Below are 21,793 nucleotides of genomic sequence, written 5' to 3'. Positions count from 1 at the left end.
TAAATTTATTGCTGAGGTTAAATGGGTTTAAACATTCTTTCTGACATTTGTCATGAAATGTTGCAAATTATTCTTGATTAGTATAACATAATGTTTTTTCCTCCCCTTTCTGCATAAGAAACCTGATGCAGTTTCGTTCAAAGTGCATTGGCAGGTTCTTGTGGATATATTCAGTGAAAGACTACCACAGTAAACAAAGATTGGAATAAAATGTACGACCTATCAAGCCAGATCTCACTGTGGGATCTGACTTGTCTAGTATAACCATCAGCTGGGATTCTAAAAGTATCGGGAAGAGAAAGTGGGATCTGATGGTGGGCTGAGCACCTGCCTTATTTTACATGTTCCTTACATGTGGTCAAACAAGTGAACCTGCATCAATAAAATTCACTCCAATGATTTTGTATGTATCCTATAGCTTACCAGGATTATTGAAGAACAGGCATGGTCAGATTTACAATTAGGACTTAGCTGTCGGTTGAACACCGCAACCATCTGGACTGTTTTGTATAGGTTGGCTTTTCCTCTCTTATTGTGACAAAAAAAGTGTAAAGTTTGCTTTGTCAGTCTCGGTTCAGTGGTAATGATGGTGTTTCCATCATGGAAGGGATAGATATGAAGGGATATGGATCAAACATGGGCAAATGGGACTAGTTTCAATTGTGAAAATTGGGCAGCATGAAAAAGTTGGGCTAAAGGGCCCCTTTCTATGCTGTAGACCTTTATGACTCTAAGTAAGAATAAGATTTGCTACATACCCGCACAGAATTAAAGATTGTAAGTGGCCTGTGACAATAATTGTTATAGATGATAGAAATCTCACGCTCAGGTGTTATTTGAAGAAAAACATCACTCTCAGTTTATAGATGTCACTAACAAAGTTGAACATTTATTGTGCGTTGCTGGTTGCCCTTGAGATGTTATTGGTGAGCCCCATAGAGATGGTACCCCCACAGGAACTTAAGGGAGAATGTTCCAGGCACAATGTTGGGATGCCCATTTCTATTCATGCCAGGGTGATGTGTGACAGTGTGCACCTATTAGAGGAGCTGATGACCTCATGCACCAGCTGTCCTTTCCCAACTAATCGATACACTCCCATGCTCAACAATGGGGCAACTCAGACCATCAGAGCAAGAGATAAGGCAGAAACGGTTGCAACAATCTTCAGCCAGAAGTGTCAAGTGAGTGATCCAACAGTAGCCCTCACTCCAGAGGACCCCAGCATCACTGATGCCAGGCTTCAACCAATTCAATTCACTTCATGTGATAGCAAGAAGTGGCTGAAGACATTGGAGACTGCAAAGGCTATGGGCACTGACAGTTCACCAGCAACAGTACAGAAGACCTTTGCTCTAGATCTAGTTGTGTTCCCTAGGCAAGCTATACCTAGTACGGCCACAGTGCTGGCATTTACCTGACAATGTGGAAAATTGCCCAGGACTCTTCTGCGTGCAAAAAGCAGGACATGTCCAATTTGACCAATTACTAACCAATCAGTCTACTATCAATCACCAGCAAATTGATTGAAAGGGTTGTTGGCAGGGCTATCAAGCAACACTTGCAAAGGAATAAACAGCATATTGATGCTCAGTTTGAGTTTGGCCAGGATCTTTTAGCTCCTGATCTCATGACAACCTTGTTCCAAACATGGACAAAAGATTTAAGATGTAGAAGTGAAATGACAGTGACTGCCATCAAGGCAGATTTAGAGCATTCAAGACCCCAAACAAAATTGAAACTTTTTTTTATCATTCTTTCATGGAATGTGGGCATCACTGATTGGATCAGCATTTATTGCCCATCCTTAATTGCCCTTGAACTGAGCGGCATGCATTTCTGAGGGTTATCAGACCATCAGAGCAAGAGATAAGGCTAAAACAGTTGCAACAATCTTCAGCCAAAAGTGTCAAGTGAGTGATCCAACTAGCCCTCACTCCAGAGATCTGTTAAGAATCAACCAAGTTGCTGTGGGTCTGGAGTAGGTGTAGGCCAGACTAGGTAAGGATGGCAGATTTCCTTTCCTAAAAGATATTAGTGAACCAGATGGGTATTTATGGCAATTGACAGGGGTTACATAGTAATTGTTAGGCTAGCTTTTAGTTCCATATTTCTGTTGAATTCAAATTTCATAAGGTTGTCCCCAGAACATTAGCTTGGCACTCTGGGTTGCTAGTTAAGTGACCATAAGACTATGCCACTATCGCCCCTAAGTTAATGGGAATCAGTGGGAAAACTCTGATGGTTTGAGTCATCCACAGGACAAAGATAGATGGCTGTGTTTGTTGGAGGTCAGTCATCACAGCCACAAAACACCATTACATAGAGTTCCTCAGGGCAGTGTTCTTGGTTCAACACTTTGAGCTGTTTCATCAGTGACCTTTCCTCTACCGTAAGGTCAAAAATGGGGGATGCTCTGTGATGATTGCTCAGTGTTCAACATCACTTGTGATTCCTCAGATACGAAAGCAGTCCATATCCATTTTCAGCTAGACCTGGACAACATTCAGGCTTGGGTTGATAAATAGTAAGTGATTTTGGAGCCACACAAGTGTCAGATAATTACCATCTCTAACAAGAGAGAATCTAATCATTGCTCTTTGATGTTCAATGACATTGCCATCAATGAATCCCCCACTTTCAAGATCCTGTGGGTTACTATTGAAAAGAAAGAACAACTCTCAAGAAGCTTGACACTATCCAGCCCACTTGATTTTGTACCCAGCCAACACCTTTAACATTCTCTTCATTTACCACATGCTCGCAGCAGCAGTAGTGTCTACCATCTACAAGATACATTGCTGAAATTCACCAAGAATCCTTTGCCTGCACCTTCCAAACCTGAACTTATACCATATAAAAGGACAGGGACTGAAGATGCAGGAAGACCTCCAGTTGCACATGGCCCTTTAACCTTGTCACCATCCTGACTTGGAAATGTATATCCTTCCCTATCACTGCGTCAACATCCTGCAACCTTCTTGCCAACACAGCAGTACCAATCCCCGTGAACTGTACTATTTCAAGGAGGTAGCTCACCACCGCAGGGCAGTTAGGAATAGGCAATCAAAGCTGGCCAATGACAGCTACATCCCAGGAACAAATAATAAAAATCAGTGGAGATTGTGAAGTTTGAGAGGTGTTGTTGGATTGAGGGGTGATTAAAGAAGCTTTTCTCACTGTAAAATCCATCTTGTTTAAACTTTGGAAATGTTCAGTGACTGATAGCATATGAGCACAGTGGAAAATGGATTTAATTCCGAGCCCAGATACTTGCACACCTCATTGACCAGAAATCAGTGGGGCCGAGTGTAGTGAGAAACATCATGAACTGAATTCGAGGAAATTTGGAGCAAAAGATATTTGCCATTGCATTTGTTCTCCAACTTGTATGCATTCTCACGTTGTATGTTTCAATGATAATTTGAGTCACTTCTTTGAGTAATGCCATTACAGCTGCAGTTTTTCAACGTTAGTTTTCCCAAATAAATAACGTCCCTTCTATTTTCTCTCTGTTTCCACCCCCCACCTCCCCTTGATCCATGCAGCCAGGGAAGACAACTCTGCAACATTCCGAGGATCTGAGTACTTCTGTTACGACCTATCCCAGAACCCTATCCAGAGCAGCAGCGATGAGATCACTTTGTCCTTCAAGACCTGGCAGCGGAACGGACTGATCCTGCACACAGGGAAGTCAGCCGACTATGTAAACTTAGCACTGAAAGATGGAGCTGTTTCACTAGTCATTAACCTGGGATCTGGCGCTTTTGAGGCGTTGGTTGAACCAGTAAATGGGAAGTTTAATGACAACGCCTGGCATGATGTCAAAGTGACACGCAATCTGCGACAGGTAATAGTGGAGGCGGATGCTAACTCTGCTATAACAAAAAAAAACAAAACCAAAAAGAAAAGAATAGGCAGGATGAGGAACATTGCAACGAGCTGGTCATGTTCACGTTAAAACAAAACAACATGCTGGTCGCAGCTAATCTGTTTATTTTTCCCCACCTCACACCAACCCCTCCAACCTTTTCCTCCTCCCTTGAGAGAAAAAAAAACTGCTGGTGGTTTGTTTTGTAACCCTTCAAGCCTACTTTCTTATGTTACATTTTCCGTTTTTTTCAAAAAATATTCATTCCCAATTTAGTTTGTTCAGTGTCCTAATCCTTAGAACTACTGGTGGCTTTAATTTATTTATTCGGTATTTTGTTTCCTTGGTTCTGCTTTCGCTTTGATTCCTGCACCCGTTTTTTTCCAATTATTTTGGTGTTCTGTGATACATTCTCTTATTATTTGTTAATTTCGTTGATTTCACCATTTTCATTGACTTACTAGTAAGGTTTAGTTTTTTGGGCTAGTATGCTGGAATATGTGTAAACTCTAGCATTCTGTGTGGCTGGCTGAAATTCTTTTCTCTTTTTTTTATTTCCTGTGTATGTGAGAGATGATTTTAGCTCAGATTAGCGCACTAATTGCCCTTGTGTTGACCCTTTTACTTCATTCTTTGCTTCCTTAAGCAGACATCTCTGTCAGGGGCCCATGACTTTTCTTGATGGCTTTGGAAGACTGAATACTCCTGTTAATAGTAACTTCACCCTGTAAAGGTCCCAGGACTAGTAACTGATATGACTTCTGCAGCAGCGCTTCAAGATCTCAAGCCCGTTTATTATTACTGCATGGCAGTGTTGCTGTTGAACTTTAAAGGAGAGTCAGTACTTGTGTTTCTTTCCAATGGTTAAATGTAGGATGTTCTTGTTTTTCTCTTCCTCGAGTGTCTCTGATGATACATTTGGATGTTGTGTTGCCTCTCCAAAAAAAAACTTGGTGCAGTCAGAAAGGGGTGGGGGCTGGGGGGAGAGGTTTGCTATTTGCCTTTAAGTAACTGGTAGAATTGTTGAAGGGAGGAATGTTGTAATAAAATAAGCCTTAATATCTTCCAAAAGAACCCACTGCCCACTAAGATTCATATTGGATTCACATTAAAGATGACTCAGTGACAACAACCAATAAAGCAAAATTAGTTTCAGGACCCACTTCATGAAAGTTTGGCTTAATTGCAGTAATGGTAATGCTTGTGACTGGGTGTATGAAAATAAGCTTCCTTTCCTTACTTCAAAAAACAAAACAAAACAAAAAGTCACTGTGTCATAGTCAAGTAATTGAAAAAAAAAGCTATTGAGAACCTTTTTACTCGTTTTTTGGTCTGCTTTGGTCCTGTAGAATTTGTTTGCACCTCTATATGTCAATGACACGCTTTAAAAAGAAAAACTAACACTGATCATTCATGGAATGTGTCATTTTACTAACCGTTACCTAACCAACTAATGTACTAACACCCTAATTATCATCATGTTTTATTTTAAGTAACAATCGTTCTGTTCACAATTTTTAATTTCCTTTCTTCCCCTTTTCCGCAAAGCACTCAGGCATTGGACACGCTATGGTAAACAAACTACATTGTCTGGTAGATATCATTCTTATTGTCTCTTTTTTTGGGTTTGCCGTGTGTTCCCCTCTTCCCCTCCTCCTTTTTCTTTTGTTCATTGTCGACACCTTTACAATGAGGAAATGGGGTTGGTATTTCACTGCTTATTTCAGTCACTTTTTTTCTCTTTTTTTTCCCTTTTTTTCCGTTTTTGTTTCCTTCCCACCACGACTAGTTTGCTTTGTTTGTTTTCCAGTTTCTCTCCTTTTTTTTTCTCTTTACTCTACCAAGTACTTAGTTCAGACCATCGTAGGGCCTTTAGCTGAAAGAACGAGCCTCTGCACCTCTTTGCGGTGGCTGTTGACTAACTGGCAGGAGTCCAGACATCCTAAGAGTGGGCTCTGCCAGTTTCTTTCTCTACATAGTGCATGGCATGACCAAATTCGACCTTCAGTGTGACCGGAAAAAAGAAAACCCAGACAATCAAGCTCCATCCAACATCTTGCCTTCTAACCTTTTTCCACTAACATGTCTATTCTTAACTTTTCCCCCACCTCCTCACCCCTACACACCATTCCTTCCCCACTCCCCCATCACATACACACCACAATCCCCACCCCCATGTGTTTATCTGCATGCAAGTAGAAGCGATGCTGCTGTAGTTCACTTTCGCGATCCATGGCTTCAGTTTTTTTTCTGCATGAGAGTGTTGAGTTTTGACAAGTGCATGTTTTCCTTTGGGTTTCCTCTCGCTTTCCTTTTCTTTGCATTTTCTTTTCGAGAAGTTATTTTTCTTAAGAACGAGGTGATGCAGCTGCTCACAGTGATGAAGTTGGTGACTTTTTCATGATTGAGCTTTGACTCATGTCATGCGCATTCATGCTGTGGACGGTAAGAGCTCTCTCCTGATGCATGCTTGTCAGTGTTCAAATGATAATAAAGTGGGGAATAAAGTTTATTTTTCAAAGAAAATCTTTTATTTTTTTCAACTGAATTTTTTTTTAATTCTCCAACTCAAGCTTTATTTTTTTTAAAGAAATGAATTGGCACAAAAGTGGATAGTTCCATTTTCTCGCCTGCATTGTCACCCCGCTCCACTTGTTAAAAGTAAAAAGCTCAGAACTCTTGGATTCAGTGAGATGAGCCAAGAAGCATGGGCAAACTAGATGAAAGAATCTCCGACACTGCAACCATGCCATTGTGCAAACACAGACCAGAAAATGGGACTTCCCCAGTATTAACTCAAGAAACGCAAACCTGAAATAAGCACAAAAAAAAATAAATTGAGAAACACAGGCAGGTGCCAGGCAGCACAATGTGTAAAGGTCACTCTTGGCCGTTTTCTTCGTTATATCCTTTGACTAGGTTACCATTTCGGTGGATGGCATCCTCACTACCACAGGTTACACCCAAGAAGACTACACCATGTTGGGGTCTGACGATTTTTTCTATGTCGGTGGAAGTCCAAGTACAGCAGATCTACCTGGATCCCCTGTCAGCAACAACTTCATGGGATGCCTCAGAGAGGTAGGGCCTGTTGCTGTCAATTTGTTATGCACTTATGGTTTGAACATTGTGTACTTAACTAAATTAATCACAAACAGGCAGATGATTATCTGGTGTTTATGCTCCACCTCATTGTTTAGCTTCCCATTAAATGCGTCGATATTTTGATAACATATTGACAAGTGAGTTGTGAAGAGAACGTAAGCAAGCCACTAAGGCAAATGGTTGTGAGTAGGCAAAGGTTTGGCAATTTGGAAAATGGTACATTTTAATTCTTCCCATCAGAAAGGACAAAGAAGCATGTTTTCTAAGTGGTGAAAGATTGTAAAGTTCTGAAACACAGTGGGATCTGGGTGTCCGAGTAGGTTAGTATGTTGGTAACAATTAGGAAAAGTTTATAAAGCATTATCACTTATTACAAGGCAAATTGAAAAATAGGGAGGACATGCTTCAGATACACAGGGTGGAGGTGAGACCACACCTGGAGTGCTGTGTGCAGTATTGGTCATTGTGTTTAAGGAAGGATGTCAGTGCATTGGAGATAGTTCAGAGAAGATTTATGAGACTAAAGCCTGGTATGAGTCGGTTATCACATGAGGAAAACTTTGACAGGCTAGACTTGTATGTGCTGGAGTTCAGCAGAGTAAGAGGCAATTTGATTAACATCATGAGGTGGCCTTGACAAGGTAAATGTGGATAGGATGTTTCCTCCTGTGGGTGAATGTAGTCACTCCAGGCTTGACCATTTAACATAGGGATGAGAATTTGTTGTCTTGCAGAGAATTGTGATTCTTTGGAACATTTCTGTAAAGTCGTGGAATAGGATGGCTAAGTAGACCAGTGCTCCTAAGCTAGCTTGAGAGTAAAGAGTTGGGATAAAATCCTGAAGAGGTTACTTGAACTTGAGCACATTAAAGCTCAGGAATATACAAGATCCAGGAAGAAGCTGAGTCACACGTAACTTAAACACACCCAGGTGCTGGTTACAGGATTCTGGTGTGAGTATTGTACAAGTGGTGTTTTGAGATCTGTTTTGTGTACAATACAAAAGCGGGGACCGCTTTGCAGAACACCTACGCTCGGTTCGCAATAAACAACTGCACCTCCCAGTCGCGAACCATTTCAACTCCCTGTCCCATTCCTCAGACAACATGTCCATCCTGGGCCTCCTGCAGTGCCACAACGATGCCACCCGAAGGTTGCAGGAACAGCAACTCATATTCCGCTTGGGAACCCTGCAGCCCAATGGTATCAATGTGGATTTCACAAGTTTCAAAATCTCCCCTCCCCCTACCGCATCCCAAAACCAGTCCAGCTCGTCCCTGCCTCCCCAACCTGTTCTTCCTCCCACCTATCCCCTCCTCCCACCTCAAGCCGCACCTCCATCTCCTACCGACTAACCTCATCCCGCCCCCTTGACCTGTCCGTCCTCCCTGGACTGACCTATTCCCTTCCTAACTCCCCACCTACACTCACCTTTACTGGCCCCATCCCCGCCTCTTCGACCTGTCTGTTTCCTCTCCACCTATCCTCTCCTCTATCCCTCTTCTATCCGCCTCCCACTCTCTCCCTATTTATTTCAAAACCCCCTTCCCCTCCCCCTTTTCTGATGAAGGGTCTAGGCCCGAAACGTCAGCCTCTCTGCTCCCATGATGCTGCTTGGCCTGCTGTGTTCATCCAGCCCTGCACCTTGTTGTCTCGGATTCTCCAGCATCTGCAGTTCCTACTATCTCTGTTTTATTCCTTTTCAGTTTATGAAGGAGTATTTTGGAATTAATGGGTCTGTGTTTTTACTGCATGTTTAAAGGACTTTGCATTTGTATTATAAATAGATGCTTTGAGTTATTGAATCTTTTCTTGATTTCTTTTGTTTGATAACTTCTGTTTTATTGTTGAAGTAAAGTTTGCAACGTTGTGCGTTTATGTTTCAATGACAGACCACTTTGCTAAAGCTAAAACAAATAAAGTAATGCTCTGTCAAGCCAGGTTCCCATCTGGGATCTGCCTTATTCGGTTATAACATCAGCTGGGATTATAAGGCAGTGTAACAATCCAAAGACAGAAAGGTCAAGGTGATACAAATTGAAGGGTAGAAATGACCAGGTCAGGGTCATTCTTGCAGACTTCTGTAAAACAGGCACCCAATCTGCATTTGGACTCCCCAAAATGTGTAAGCCACCACACAGTGAGCAGCGAATGCAGTATTAAAAAATTTCAAAAGAAGTATCAGAAAGTCACTACTTCATTTGCATGGAATGTTTGGGGCCATGGATCATGAGAAGGGAGAAGGGAAGAGTGCCATTGTTGCATTGCCTGTGCTGACCTGGAAATGTACTTTAGGAAAAGGAGGGCATATTAGTGCTGCCTGTATAATTGACCAAGGAGGTCACTGAGGGACTGTCACCTCAAAATGCTGAAAGAAAAGGGCAAGGGAAATGTATTTTGGAGGTGGCATCACACGAGAGATCATGAAAATTGCTAAATTATCAAAAATGATCTAATAATCAATTACAGAGATGAATTAATTCATCAACCTATTTTTCTTGAATTCTGTAATGGGATGGGGGTGTTGCTGGCTAGATCAACATTTATTGCCCATCCCTAATTGCGCTTGAGAAGCTGCCTCTTGAACTATTGCAGTCCATGTGCTGTACGTAGACCCACAATGCTGTTAGGGAAGGAATTCAAACCATTCTACCCTGTGACACTGAAAGATATACTTCCAAGTCAGGATGGTGAGTGGTTTGGAGGGCAACTTGCAGGCCAAATAGTTGCTGCCCTTGTCCTTCTTAGATGGGAATTGGCCATGGCTTTGGAAGGTGCTGTCTGAGGAGTCTTCGTGATTTTTTGCAGTTCACCGTGTAGGTAGTACTAAGCTGGTTAGTTTAGATGCATTACTTTAAAATAGTAAACAAATTATATGTTATAACGTGGATATTACAACAAACAGCTGATTTCTACGTGTGCATAGCTTGCAAACTCAGAGCAGACTAACTGCTAGGCAGAATCACAACATTGTATACACAGAGTACAATGATAAAGGTAAGTGCTGTTAAAGGCAAGGCACACATATGACAGAAATGTTGAAGGATGATCAGTTTAAAATGGAGGCTGATATGATGGGAGTTTAGGTCAAGGGGCCCCTATCATGGCTTTGTGAATGAGGGGAAAGGATATGAGTGGAAGTGTGAACAATAGACAAGGGTGGGTGGTCCTGTCAACCATGCTGAGTGGGAATGGGTGGAGGACAGAAGTGGGGTTGGGGTTCTGCAGAGCAATTGAAGTTGTCAAGTGTAGAAGAAGGAAGACATATCGGAAAGCTGTGCTATGGAAATTTGCATTGCGTGAATCATAGAATCGTACAGTCATGCAGCATGGAAACTGTCCCTTTAGTCCAACCAGTCCATGCCAACCATAATCCCAAACTAAACTAGTCCCACCTGCCTGGGCTTCGCCCATATCCCTCCAAACATTTCTTATTCATGTACTTATTCATATGTTTTTTAAATGTTGTAACTGTTCCAGCATCCACCACTTCCTTTGGAAGTTCAATCAGCACACGAACCACTCTCTGTGTAAAAAAGTTGCCCCTCATGTCTTTTTTAAATCTTTCTCCCCTCACCTTGAAAATATGTCCTCTTGTATTGAAATCCCCACCTGAGGGAAAAGACACCTGCCATTCACCTTATCTATACCCCTCATGATTTCATAAACTTCTATAAGGTCATCCCTCAACCTCTTACAGTCCAGTGGAAAAAAATATCAATGTAACAGAGATGAAGAAACAGGGAATAGAATGGAGTCCTTGCAGGAAGTGGAGTATGAGGAAGTGTAGTCAAGTTACTCTGTGAGGGTCCATGGTTTGTAGTGAATATTAATTGCGAGCCTATTCCCAGAAGTGGAGACAGAAGACCAGTAAAACTGGATTCACCATAGTTGCATTTTCTGTTAGAAAGAGAGCCAAGTGGTGGTAGTTTAACCTGAGCATCACCACGTCTCAGGCAAGGGGAGAGCTTGAGAAGGAAAATCCTTCATGCTAACCTTAGCTGGTGCAGTATTTAAACCCATGCTTCCAGTATTAGCTTCACATTGTAAAGCAGCCAACCAGCCAACTGAGCTAAGTGCAGTAGTGCCAGTGATGAGTCAGAGGTGGAAGCTGAAGGAAGAAAAGAAATTGGAAATAAAATCAATGAAATTTTCCATTCCAGGAAAATAGCAGGAAGTGGCTCAGATACAATTGGGAATGTAGCAACAAAAGAAGTGTGAGATGGAGATTGGGTGTATTTTGTTGGTGTAGGCCCTCATCCAATGAAGGAAATTGGGTTAGACTGTTGTACAGCTTCATTTTTATTATGTTTATTTTGAGAATATTGTTGCGCGGTAGAAACAGCTTAGTGCAAAGTTATGCATTTCAGATTGTAAGTGTGTGCTGCTTGTGGAGAGGGAAGATTGCATCGTAAATGGCATGAAATTCTCAAGCAAAGTACAGGAGTGATAAGGGTTTAAATGTGATTTGCAGAAAGAGCTCGTTGACTCACCTATTGTGAAGGATTCTTATTATTCATTACGGGCTGACAAAGAGAACAAAAAGATAAATTATAACCTCGCCAAACAAACGTAGGTCATTGTCAAAATGTTTATTCAATGAGTGTTGCAATGTATGGTTTGAGGCATAAGTTTGGGAATCATTACAATGGGGTGCATTTCAAATATAACCTGAATAGACAGATCAAAAAAACAGTCACATCACAACTAACTTGCTCGTGGTTTTGTTTCAGTCCTCTCTCAATAGAAATAGTTCAGTGTAACATGGATAAATTGAATCTAATAGAAATGTATGACAACAAAAGTGAATTAAACTGAAAACAAGCCACTTTATTGTGTAGATGTAAGGTTCTGATTTTTCTTTGCTCCCAGTGGGGAACCTCAAACACTGAGGATGTATAACCAGAGAATTAGGTGTGCATTGTACAAGTTTACTCGTAATTATGTTAACTGGTCAGAAAGTCAGTGCATTGGAAATGTAGATATGCATCTTATATGCTAAAAAGAGGTGAAGCTTGATTAAGATTTTAATGATGACTATGAAATTGTTGCGAGGGAATACTTCTCTGGTTTACTGATGCCCTTTAGGGAAGGAAACTGCTGACCTTACCTGTGACTTACATGTGACTCCAGACCCACAGCAATGTGGTTAACTCCTAATTGCCCTCTGGGCAATCAGTGCTGATCTAGCCATGATATGGAGGTGCCGGTGTTGGACTGGGGTAGACCAAGATCAGAAGTCACATGACACCAGGTTATCATCCAACAGGTTTACTTGAAATCACAAGCTTTCGAAAGCACTGCTCCTTCAGCAGCACTCTGAAAGCTTGTGATTTAAAATAAACCTGTTGGACGATAACCTGGTATCGTGTGACTTCTGATCTTGGTCTACCCAATGGCACCCACATGGATGAATGAATGAACTAAAAAAGAATCTTTGATCAAATCTAATTCCATTTGGACCTCCTGGATTTCATTGTTATTGTCCTGCGGTCTATAGCTTTCTTCCTCATTTTAAGCCCACAGCCCACTGTTGTATAATTTACAGACTTCATAATTACATCCCCTGTATTTAAATCGAAGTCATCAATTTATGACACAAAGGGAATTATTGCACTCCTCTAATTTTCACAGAAAGCAGCCTTGTAGACACAAAAACCTTATTGATCATTACCCATTGCTCCTTTGCGACTGAGCTGGTTTTGATCCATCTTGGCTCTTTCTCCTGTGCTTTTTGATTTTTCTACCAAGCCTGCTATTTGGGACCTTATCAAAGACCTTGTTGCAGTCTGTGGAGACTTACTGAACTGTGTTACACCGATAGCAGAAAGATGAGAAAGAAAGCAAGTAGCAAATTAGAAGCATACAAATGAAGTAAATATATGATCAGTGAGTGGGCAATGAGCTGACAATGAAGTATATGTGGGAAATTAATGGAGACTAAACTGCATAAATAGGAGCCTGAGTAAGCCACTGACCCCTTTGAGCTTGCTGCATCACTCAATAAAGTCGTGATTGATGGGTTTCATCTTGATCTAGCAGTAAGCCATATAGAACACTAAGGATCACACGCTGGTGAGCGGGGTAGATGCTGGCATTGTGATAATATCACTGGACTAGTGCTCTAGGGAGTCTGGTTAATGCTGTGGGGGAGATAGATTTAAATCCAACCACAGCACCAATTGGAATTTGTGTTCAGTTAGTGGTTTGCTGTCATTCTTTTTTAAAAGAAACGCCCATGTGCTGCACTAACATCTCCTTTAAGGAAGGAAATCTGCTGACCTTCTCTGGTCTGTCCTACTAGTGGCCCCAGACCCACAGAGCTATGACTAATTGCCCTCTGAAATGTCCTAGCAAGCAACGCGGTTCAAGGGCAGTTAGGGATGGACAACAAATGGTGACCCAGCCAGTGACACCCACATCTCATATAAAAGAATTGTTGAATTTAATTAGAAGGGTTAATTTATTTTAAGTGAATTCTGAGCAATGAGACTTTTGCACAACAGATACAGACTATTTTTCCAATTTGCCACCATGGGCTTTGATATCTCCCTCGGCTTTATCGACCTCATGTATTGAAGCCGCTTGCGGAGGTTGTGTTCCACTCTTTTAGCTCCAGCTTCTGGTGTCTACTCCTGGCATACATCGCTTTCAGTGTTACAGCATACCCATTGAACATCAGGTGAGAGCTTAGGGAAGACCAAGCAGACCAACAGGAAACCAGCTGCTTCACACTGTTTCAAATTTGGGAGTAAATTGAAAACTTTGGTTTTACACAAAGTAACATATTGTCTTTAGCAGTACACATGGTCGGCCTGTATAAGGGGACCTTTTCCTGAGGTATCACAACAATAAGGTCTATCCCAATTCTGTTGTTTCAAGGAAATAGAGTCATACAGTCGTAGAGATGTACACCATAGAAACAGACCTTTCACTCCAACTCGTCCATGTCAACCAGATATCTCAAATTAATCTAGCCCCATTTGCAAGCATTTGACCCATATCCCTCTAAACCCTTTCTATTCATGTACCAATGCAGATGCCTTATAAATGTTGTAATTGTACCAGCCTCCACCACCTCCTCTAGCAGTTCATTCCATACACACACCACCCTCTGCATGGAAATGTTGCCCCTTAGTTCCATTTTATATATTTCCCCTCTCACCTTAAACCTATACCCTCTAGCTTTGGATTCCCCTACCCTATGGAAAAGACCTTGCCTCTTTACTCTATCCATGCCCCTCAAGTTTTTATAAGGTCACTCCTCAACCTCCAACGCTGCAGGGAAAATAATTCCAGTCTATTCAGCCTCTCCCTATAGTTAAAACCCTCCAACCCTGGCAACGTCCTTGTAAATCTTTTCTGAACCCTTTCAAGTTTCGCAACATCCTTCCTATTAGCGGGGAGACCAGAATTGAATGCGGTATTCCAAAAGTGGCCTAACCAATGTCCTGTACAGCCACAATGTGACCTCCCAAATCCCAAACTCAGTGCACTGGCCAATAAAGGCAAGTGTACCAAATGCAAAATGAAAATGGTTTCACGAAAATCTTCACAAGTTTGTTGCAACTTTCTCATGAGTTATTTAAAGTTTGCCTCTCCGTTATAAGAAACAGCGTATTTTATTGTACCCCCACTATGTATCTTCAAGCTGCATTAGGAATATTGTTTCTCATCTCCCCAGCAGGTATTGAGTAATGTACATCAGGTAATCAATATGAAAGATATTCAGACAAGATGACACTTCTCTTTAGAAACACCACATGCCAAAGATTACAGACTATCATTTGTCATGCGAGTAGCGAGATAACCAAGGTGTTTAAACAGTTTCTCCTTTGGATAAAGTTTGCAACAGAATTTACTCAAACTCTCTTCCTAAACCCTTGACACACCATGGATTAGACTGCTCATCCAACTGCTGTGTTGACTGCCTCTATTCATTTACAGTTCTGCCTGTGTCTCATTGAGTTTTTACATGACATACTTTGATCTACTTTCATACTTATAATTTCGCTGCTTTCAGAATCTGGGTGGGTAATTGACTGGACAGCTGATGTTTCAAACAATTTTGAGGATCATTTTTTTAAGAACATTTGTTCCCGCCCCCAAAATGAAGAGTCGAAACAGGCAGGGAAAAGGTCAGTTCCAATCCCATATCTGATTAAGTTGGATGTGCACCAAAAAAATCACCTTCTCCTGGATTCCTCATCCCCACTGGGGGTGAAGGGGGAGCTTGCTGAATGTCCCTCAGCTATTTACTGACCAAAGTACCATGAGAATACGTTGTATTACACAAAAATACAGGACAGAAGTAGATGCAGTTCCTACTATCACAGGACAGAAGTATGTGGTTTGTGCACTGTAAGTGCTATGGAATCCAATGTAATTTGATCACACTTCCACCAGCTTACTTCATCAACATATTGACACATCCTCCTCCAACTATCCCTCCCATCTGTCTAACCTGCTTCTCTCAACTTCTCCATGTGATAACATTCTCTGAACAAAGTGTCATGGAAAAGTAGAATGGTACAGCACATCAGGTGGCTGTTTGGCCCATTGTGCCTTTAGTAAAGTAACCCAATCATCTTCTAATACCCCCACTCTTTTCCCATAGATCTGCATAATTTTGCTCTTGTCCAGTATTTTTTCCCTTCAAGAGTGAACTATTGAATTTGTTTTACCTACCAGGCAGTGCAGGCCAGAGCATAACAGGTTCCTGTGTATTTGGAAAAAAAGACTGTTTTCCTTTGTATCTTTACCGAATGCCAGAGGACTAGTTCAGTTTAGGAAACCTGGTTTGCATGGACACATTGAGCTGAAGGGTTTGTTTTCGTGCTGTATGACTCTATGATTCTATAAGTGTTATGGTGCAGAAAGAGGCCATTCAGCCCATCCCACTTACCTAATACTCTTTCCCCCACAATATTTCCATCCAAGTATTCATCCAATGCCTTCTTGAATTTTTCAAGTGAACCTCCCTCTGCATTTCCAGTCACCTGCATTCATACTGTAACTATTCATTGAGTGAAAAAAGTTATTTCTGTCATCACATTTGTTCCTTTTGCAAATAATTTTAAATCTAGGCCCCCTTGTTCTTCTTCCTTTTGTGAGTAGGAGCAGTTTCTCCCTATCTTCTCTATCCAACCTGTTCATGATTTTGAAAACCTCTGTCAGATCTTCTCTCAGCCGCCTTCTCTCCAAGGAAAACAGTTCTATCTTCTTCAATCTATTGTCATAGCTGAAGATTCTCATCCTTTGTTATTGTAAATCACTTCTGCACTCTCTCCAATGCTTTCACATCTTTCCTCTAAAGTGGCACTTAGTCATTTCTCTCAGATTTATTGATGAATGTTATATTGCTCCTTTGTGTAGGACTCTCCTGCATGTGTGACCAATTTTTATACATATCCCCAATTGAACCCTTTTGAAATTTCAACATCCTCATTACAGATCATCTTGATTAATATCTATAGACATTGCAACTTCATATCATGAAACAGGGGTAACATTAGACGCATGCTGTAGGGGAATAGAGTTAGTTACATTGAGAATACAAGAAGAATATTATTCCAAAAACAGTTTCAGCTTAATGGTTGCTGCTTATAAATTTTACTGGTGCTGGGAATCTGTTGTCCAGTCCCAGATTAATGATCTCACCCGCTGTACATTTTTTAATTTACTCTTGGGACATGGGTGTCGATGATTGTGAATTGATTGCCCATTCCGAGCTACCCTTGAGAAGGTGGTGGTGAGCTGCCTTCTTGAACCGCTGCAGTCCATGTGCTGTAGGTTGACCACAATGCCCTTGGGGAGGGAGTTCCAGGCTTTTGACCCAGTGACAGTGAAGGAACGGTGAAATATATCCAAGTCAGGGCGATGAGTGACTTGGAAGGGCAACTTGCACGCGGTGGTGTTCCCATGTATCTCCTGCCCTTGTCCTTCTAGATGGAAGTGGTTGTGGGTATGGAAAGTGCTGTCTAAGAATCTTTGGTGAATTTCTACAATGCACCTTGTAGATGGTACGCACTGCTGCTATCGAGCATTACTGGTGGAGTGTTTGGATCTTTAAGGTTGCAGCCCCAATGCTAATAATGCCAATAATGACTGCACATTATCAACCCCCAGGCTTTCTCATCTAGAAGGACAACAACTGCAGGTACATGAGAACACCACCCATCTGCAAGTTCCCCTCCAAACCCTTACCATCCGACAAGAAAAATATATCGCCTTCAGTTTCACTGGGTCAAAATCCTGGAACTCCTTCCCAAACAACATTTTGGGTCTACTTACAGCACATGGACTGCAACAGTTCAAGAAATCAGCTCACCACCACCTTCATGAGGACAATTAGGAATGGGCAATTAATTCTGGCCTGGCCAATATGCCTGCATTGCACAAATGAATAAAAAGCAAACTTTGTAACTTTTCTTAATATTGAAATTGCTGCCAGTCTGCCAGTCAGGAAGGGAGAAAGATATGTGTACATGCAATGGGAGGTGGGAAGCCCAGAAAGAGGTACTCAAATCCAACTGGTCTGTGCCAGTGTTTATGCCCCACACAAGCCTCCTCCTATTCCCTGGCATCTCATCCTATCATGCCATCTTTCTGCTCCCTGTTCCTAATCCAGCCTGAGACCTGGGCTTCGAAGCTCCCAGACCTGGAGACTGACAAAGTTCTGACCCATTTTCTTTATGCACAGCCAATCTTCCCCTTTCACTTCAGCCTCTGTTGAGCATCTGGAGAGCTCCACCGACAATCTGGTTGTCTACATGGGTTGACCACTTGCTCTATGTCCAGTAGGAGCCCCCTGCCCATCCAGATGGGCAGCCAGCAGGTCAGGTGACATGGCCAAGCTGACAGAGCTATCTTTTGGAGGTGCTGGAAGAAACTGGAGACTGTTCTGAAAAATTTTCCTTCTCCAGCATTGGGTTTAAAGACCCACCACTGAGTGCCTAGAATCGTTGATAGAAATTTGACATCAGATGCATTAAGTTCACTTTCTTGCGTAGAAATAGCATTCTTCTATCACTTGTTGGGTTCTCTGTCTAAAGGCAAGTCCAACTCACAGCACTGCCATCTCCACCAAACCTCAGACAGGGGCACAAATCCTAAATCCATTCCTAACCTGACTGGAGGCCATAAGACTATAAGAAATAGGATCAGGAGTAGGCCATTCAGCCCCTCGAGCCTGCTGCAGCAATCATGACAGGATCCAACACTCTTCATGTCCACTTTTCTACCCTTTGCCCAGAATCCTTGATGGCTCTACTGATCAAGAATCCATCTATCTCAGCCTTAAGTATACACAAGGACTCTTCCCTCACAGCTCTCTGTGGCAAGAATTTCCAAAGACTCATAACCCTTTGAGAGAAGAAATTCCTACTCATCTCAGGATTAAACTGGCACTGCTTAATTGGAGATTGAAGCCCACTCCATTGTCATGAATCTAATTCATGTCCAACCAATGGCTCCTTCCTGCCCAAGGAATCCAAGTTGCCATACAGTAGAGACCTGGATCTTTAGGTAATGACTGTGGAGCCCTCTTTTTTTTCTACCATGTGGCTGAGCAGGAATGTCCCATTGTTCCTCCCTGTCATTGGCGTGTGATGCATGGTTTTCCATGTGGATGATACTCAAGCTCTTTAGTCATGTCATGGTGAATCAAGGGTTATGGAGAAAGGGCAGGAAAGCTGATGTGAGGAGTGTTCAATCAGCCTTGACCCTATTAAATGGTGGAGGAGGCTCAGGGGGCTAAATAGTCTGTTATTGTTCCTGTTTCTTATGGTGACGCACCTTCTCTGGCCATCAAGTCTTGGAGTGGGACTTGAAAATGGAGCTCCTGGCTCAGAGGCAGAAATGGTACCTACTGTGCCACCAGATCTCCATCACTGCGGAACTGCTCAAGGCAGATGGAAAACCAATTGTCCCATGGCTATGTTAACTTTGTAAATATGTGTAGGACACTGGCATGATGGCTGAAGATGAAAAAGGTGGAGAAATCATCTATACCCCCAAAATATGCAATCACGCCGCATGCTTATCAACTTCCCTTCTTTAATGGCTCCCTGTGACCAGGCATTTCACATTCTCCAAAATTAAGAGACCATAAGATGTAGGAGCAGAAGTAGGCTATTCAGTCCATTGAGTCTAGTACACTATTCAATGGGAAATGGCTGATGTGGTAATCTTCAACTCCACTTTCCTGCTTTTGCCCCATAACCTCTGATTCCCTTCCTGATGAAAATTCTGTCTGTTTCAGCCTCTATAGCCGTGTGCGCTAAAGAATTCCACCAATTCACTACCATCTGAGAGAAGAAATTCCTCCTTATCTCTGTCTTAAATGGGGAGCCCCTATTCTAGGAATATGCCTTTGGTGCTACACTCTCCCACAAGAAGAAATAACCTCTCCATATCTTTCAAGTCCCTAAGTATCTTTTATGTTTCAATAAGGTCACCTCTTATTCTTCCATATTCCAAGAGGACGGGCCCTTCCTACTGAACATCTCCTCAGAAGACAGCCCCTCCATACTTTGAACTCCCATTTGGAACCCGTTGTGTTTCAGTAATTCCTTCTGACCTTGGGGTTGGATTCAGTTTGTCACTTTCAGCAGAAAATATTGGAAATACGTAGCTGGTCAGATCAGGCAGAATCTGTAGGAAGGAGATCCAGAGTTAACATTTCGTGTTAATGACCTTTCATGAGAACAGGAAGATGTAAAGAGTTAATTACTGTCCAGCAGTTTTTTTTTTAATCCTGGAAGAAAGGGTGGGAGGAGGAAGAAAAGAAGAAAAAGGGAAGTCATTTATAGGGTGGAAGATTGGAGATTTTAAATGTCACAGTATAAAATACTGCAGATCCAGGGAATCTGAAATAGATATAAAAAATTCTGCAACTACGCAATACCTAAGGCAGCATCTGTGGAGAGCGAAGCAGAGTCAACATTTCAGGTCTGTAACCTGTGTTCACAATTTCCCTGATAATAGGTCATTCCAGAGGTTGAAAATGTAAATAAATGGTAAACAATGATACATCCTGGTTGTGCTGGACCACTATTTTGAAGTATACAAGACCAGCTTTTGTTACTTGCCAGTTTTGTTTTGAGATCATAAGACATAGGAACTGAAGTAGGCCATTCAGCCCATTGAGTCTGCTGTGCCATCAATGAGATCATGACTGGTCTGATAAACCTCAACTCAACTTTCCTGCCTTATCGCCTTGATTCCCTTACTGATTAAAAATCTGTCAACCTCAGCCTTGAATATACTTAACAACTCAGCCTTGACAGCCCTCTGTAGTAAAGAATTTCACAGATTCACTACCCTCTGGGAGAAGAAATTCCTTCTCATCTCTGTCTTAAACAGACAACCTCTTATTCTGAGATTATGCCCCTCTAGTCCTAAGATCTCCCACAAAGGGAAGCAACCTTCCCTTAACTACTCTGTCAAGTCCTCTATGAATTGTATATGTTTCAACAAGGTCACTTCTCATTTTTATACACTCCAATGAGTACAGGCCCAATCTACTCAGCATCTCCTCGCAAGACAGTTCCTCCATACCTGGTATCAGACCAATGAACCTTCCCTGGACTGCCTCCAATGTCAGTATATGTTCCCAAAGATAGCCAGTTTTCCCTCTGCAATTGACCCAAAATGTTGTCAGTTTTCTTCTCAATCACACAGCCCTCTGCGGTTGCTGACTTATCTGCAAATTCAGGATCCCAGTAGCCGCGATGATTTCTTGTTAGCCTTTTGTCACTTGAAACTATGTTTGCGATTCTGGTACTAGGCCGTGTCCCATGTTTCTGACATGCCGCTGGCGATATCTCACCGTGCCGTGTTGACAGCTAAACTGATGTTGCGAGGGTTAAGGAATAGAATTTTACTGTGCTGTGGCCATACTTAAGCCGGTGGTTTACGATGGCTTTCGGGTTATAATCTCCGCTGTGTGACATCTACAGGCAACAGTCTGTGATCAAACACTGATAAAAAAAGGCAGCCAGTATTACTGAGTAGGGCCGGTCATGAAATCTGTATTCTAGTGAGATGACTTCACAGTCAATCTGAGGCAGCTGTTTGCTGCAGGGTATTATCTGCAGGTTATTTTTTGTGTAATTGGAAGGACCCACCAAAGCAATTGGAGAATCTTTCAGTCTGAATGTTATCTTTTGCCTTCAGCTACGCGACAGATATATATAAGTGAAATTGCATCTCCTTGACATGATGTAGCAAATTTTTGCCCTATCCCTCATGTTGACATTTAACTTGGTGGCCTCTATTATATAAGACACAGGGCCGTGTGAATTAATAAAGTAACCTGCCTTTAATTCTTTATTGAACAGCAGTCAAGTTGCATCTGAAAGACCTCCTAATACTTACAGCTCTGTTTCGAATATTATTCAACTGGCCTGTACCTTGTGGGATTCACAATAGTGTAACCCTCAGTGCAAATTTGTGCAGGATAATTGCACATCTATTTTCCATACATAATTACTGAAAGAGTAGTGTTGAGAAAGTGATGAAACATTCAGTTTAGTTCCTCGCCTGTTAAATAAATGACAGTAAAAAACAAAGTTCATTTTTGCTCATCAGTCGCACTTTTTCCTGAACTAGGTTCCATCTCTGCTTGTTAAGGGAGTTTTAGGGGCATCTTAGCAGGTAGGCCTCCCAGTGGCACTTTCGTATACTTTTGTCTTTTGCGCCGTGTCTTGTTTTGATCTGGGATTTCACAGCCTGGCAGGTCGCAACTTCCAAAAAGGGGTTCGGCTACATCCTTGAACCCAAATCCTGGAGGGGAGAGGACAAATGAGTGGGACA

General features: G+C 42.0%; 1 protein-coding gene across 1 annotated transcript in view; it reads left to right on the top strand.

Moving 5' to 3' along the window:
- Positions 1-21,793, top strand: part of nrxn3a (neurexin 3a) — a 1,856,693-nt gene that overhangs the window by 570,305 nt on the left and 1,264,595 nt on the right. The window contains 3 exon segments of the mRNA XM_048600025.1: positions 3,549-3,850; positions 5,420-5,464; positions 6,791-6,952. Coding sequence (XP_048455982.1) covers positions 3,549-3,850; positions 5,420-5,464; positions 6,791-6,952 — 509 coding nt within the window.

The sequence above is a fragment of the Rhincodon typus genome, chromosome 8 (genome assembly GCF_021869965.1).
Source record: "Rhincodon typus isolate 14 chromosome 8, sRhiTyp1.1, whole genome shotgun sequence".
Classification (NCBI taxonomy): domain Eukaryota; kingdom Metazoa; phylum Chordata; class Chondrichthyes; order Orectolobiformes; family Rhincodontidae; genus Rhincodon; species Rhincodon typus.
This window is presented reverse-complemented; position numbering and strand designations above follow the sequence as displayed.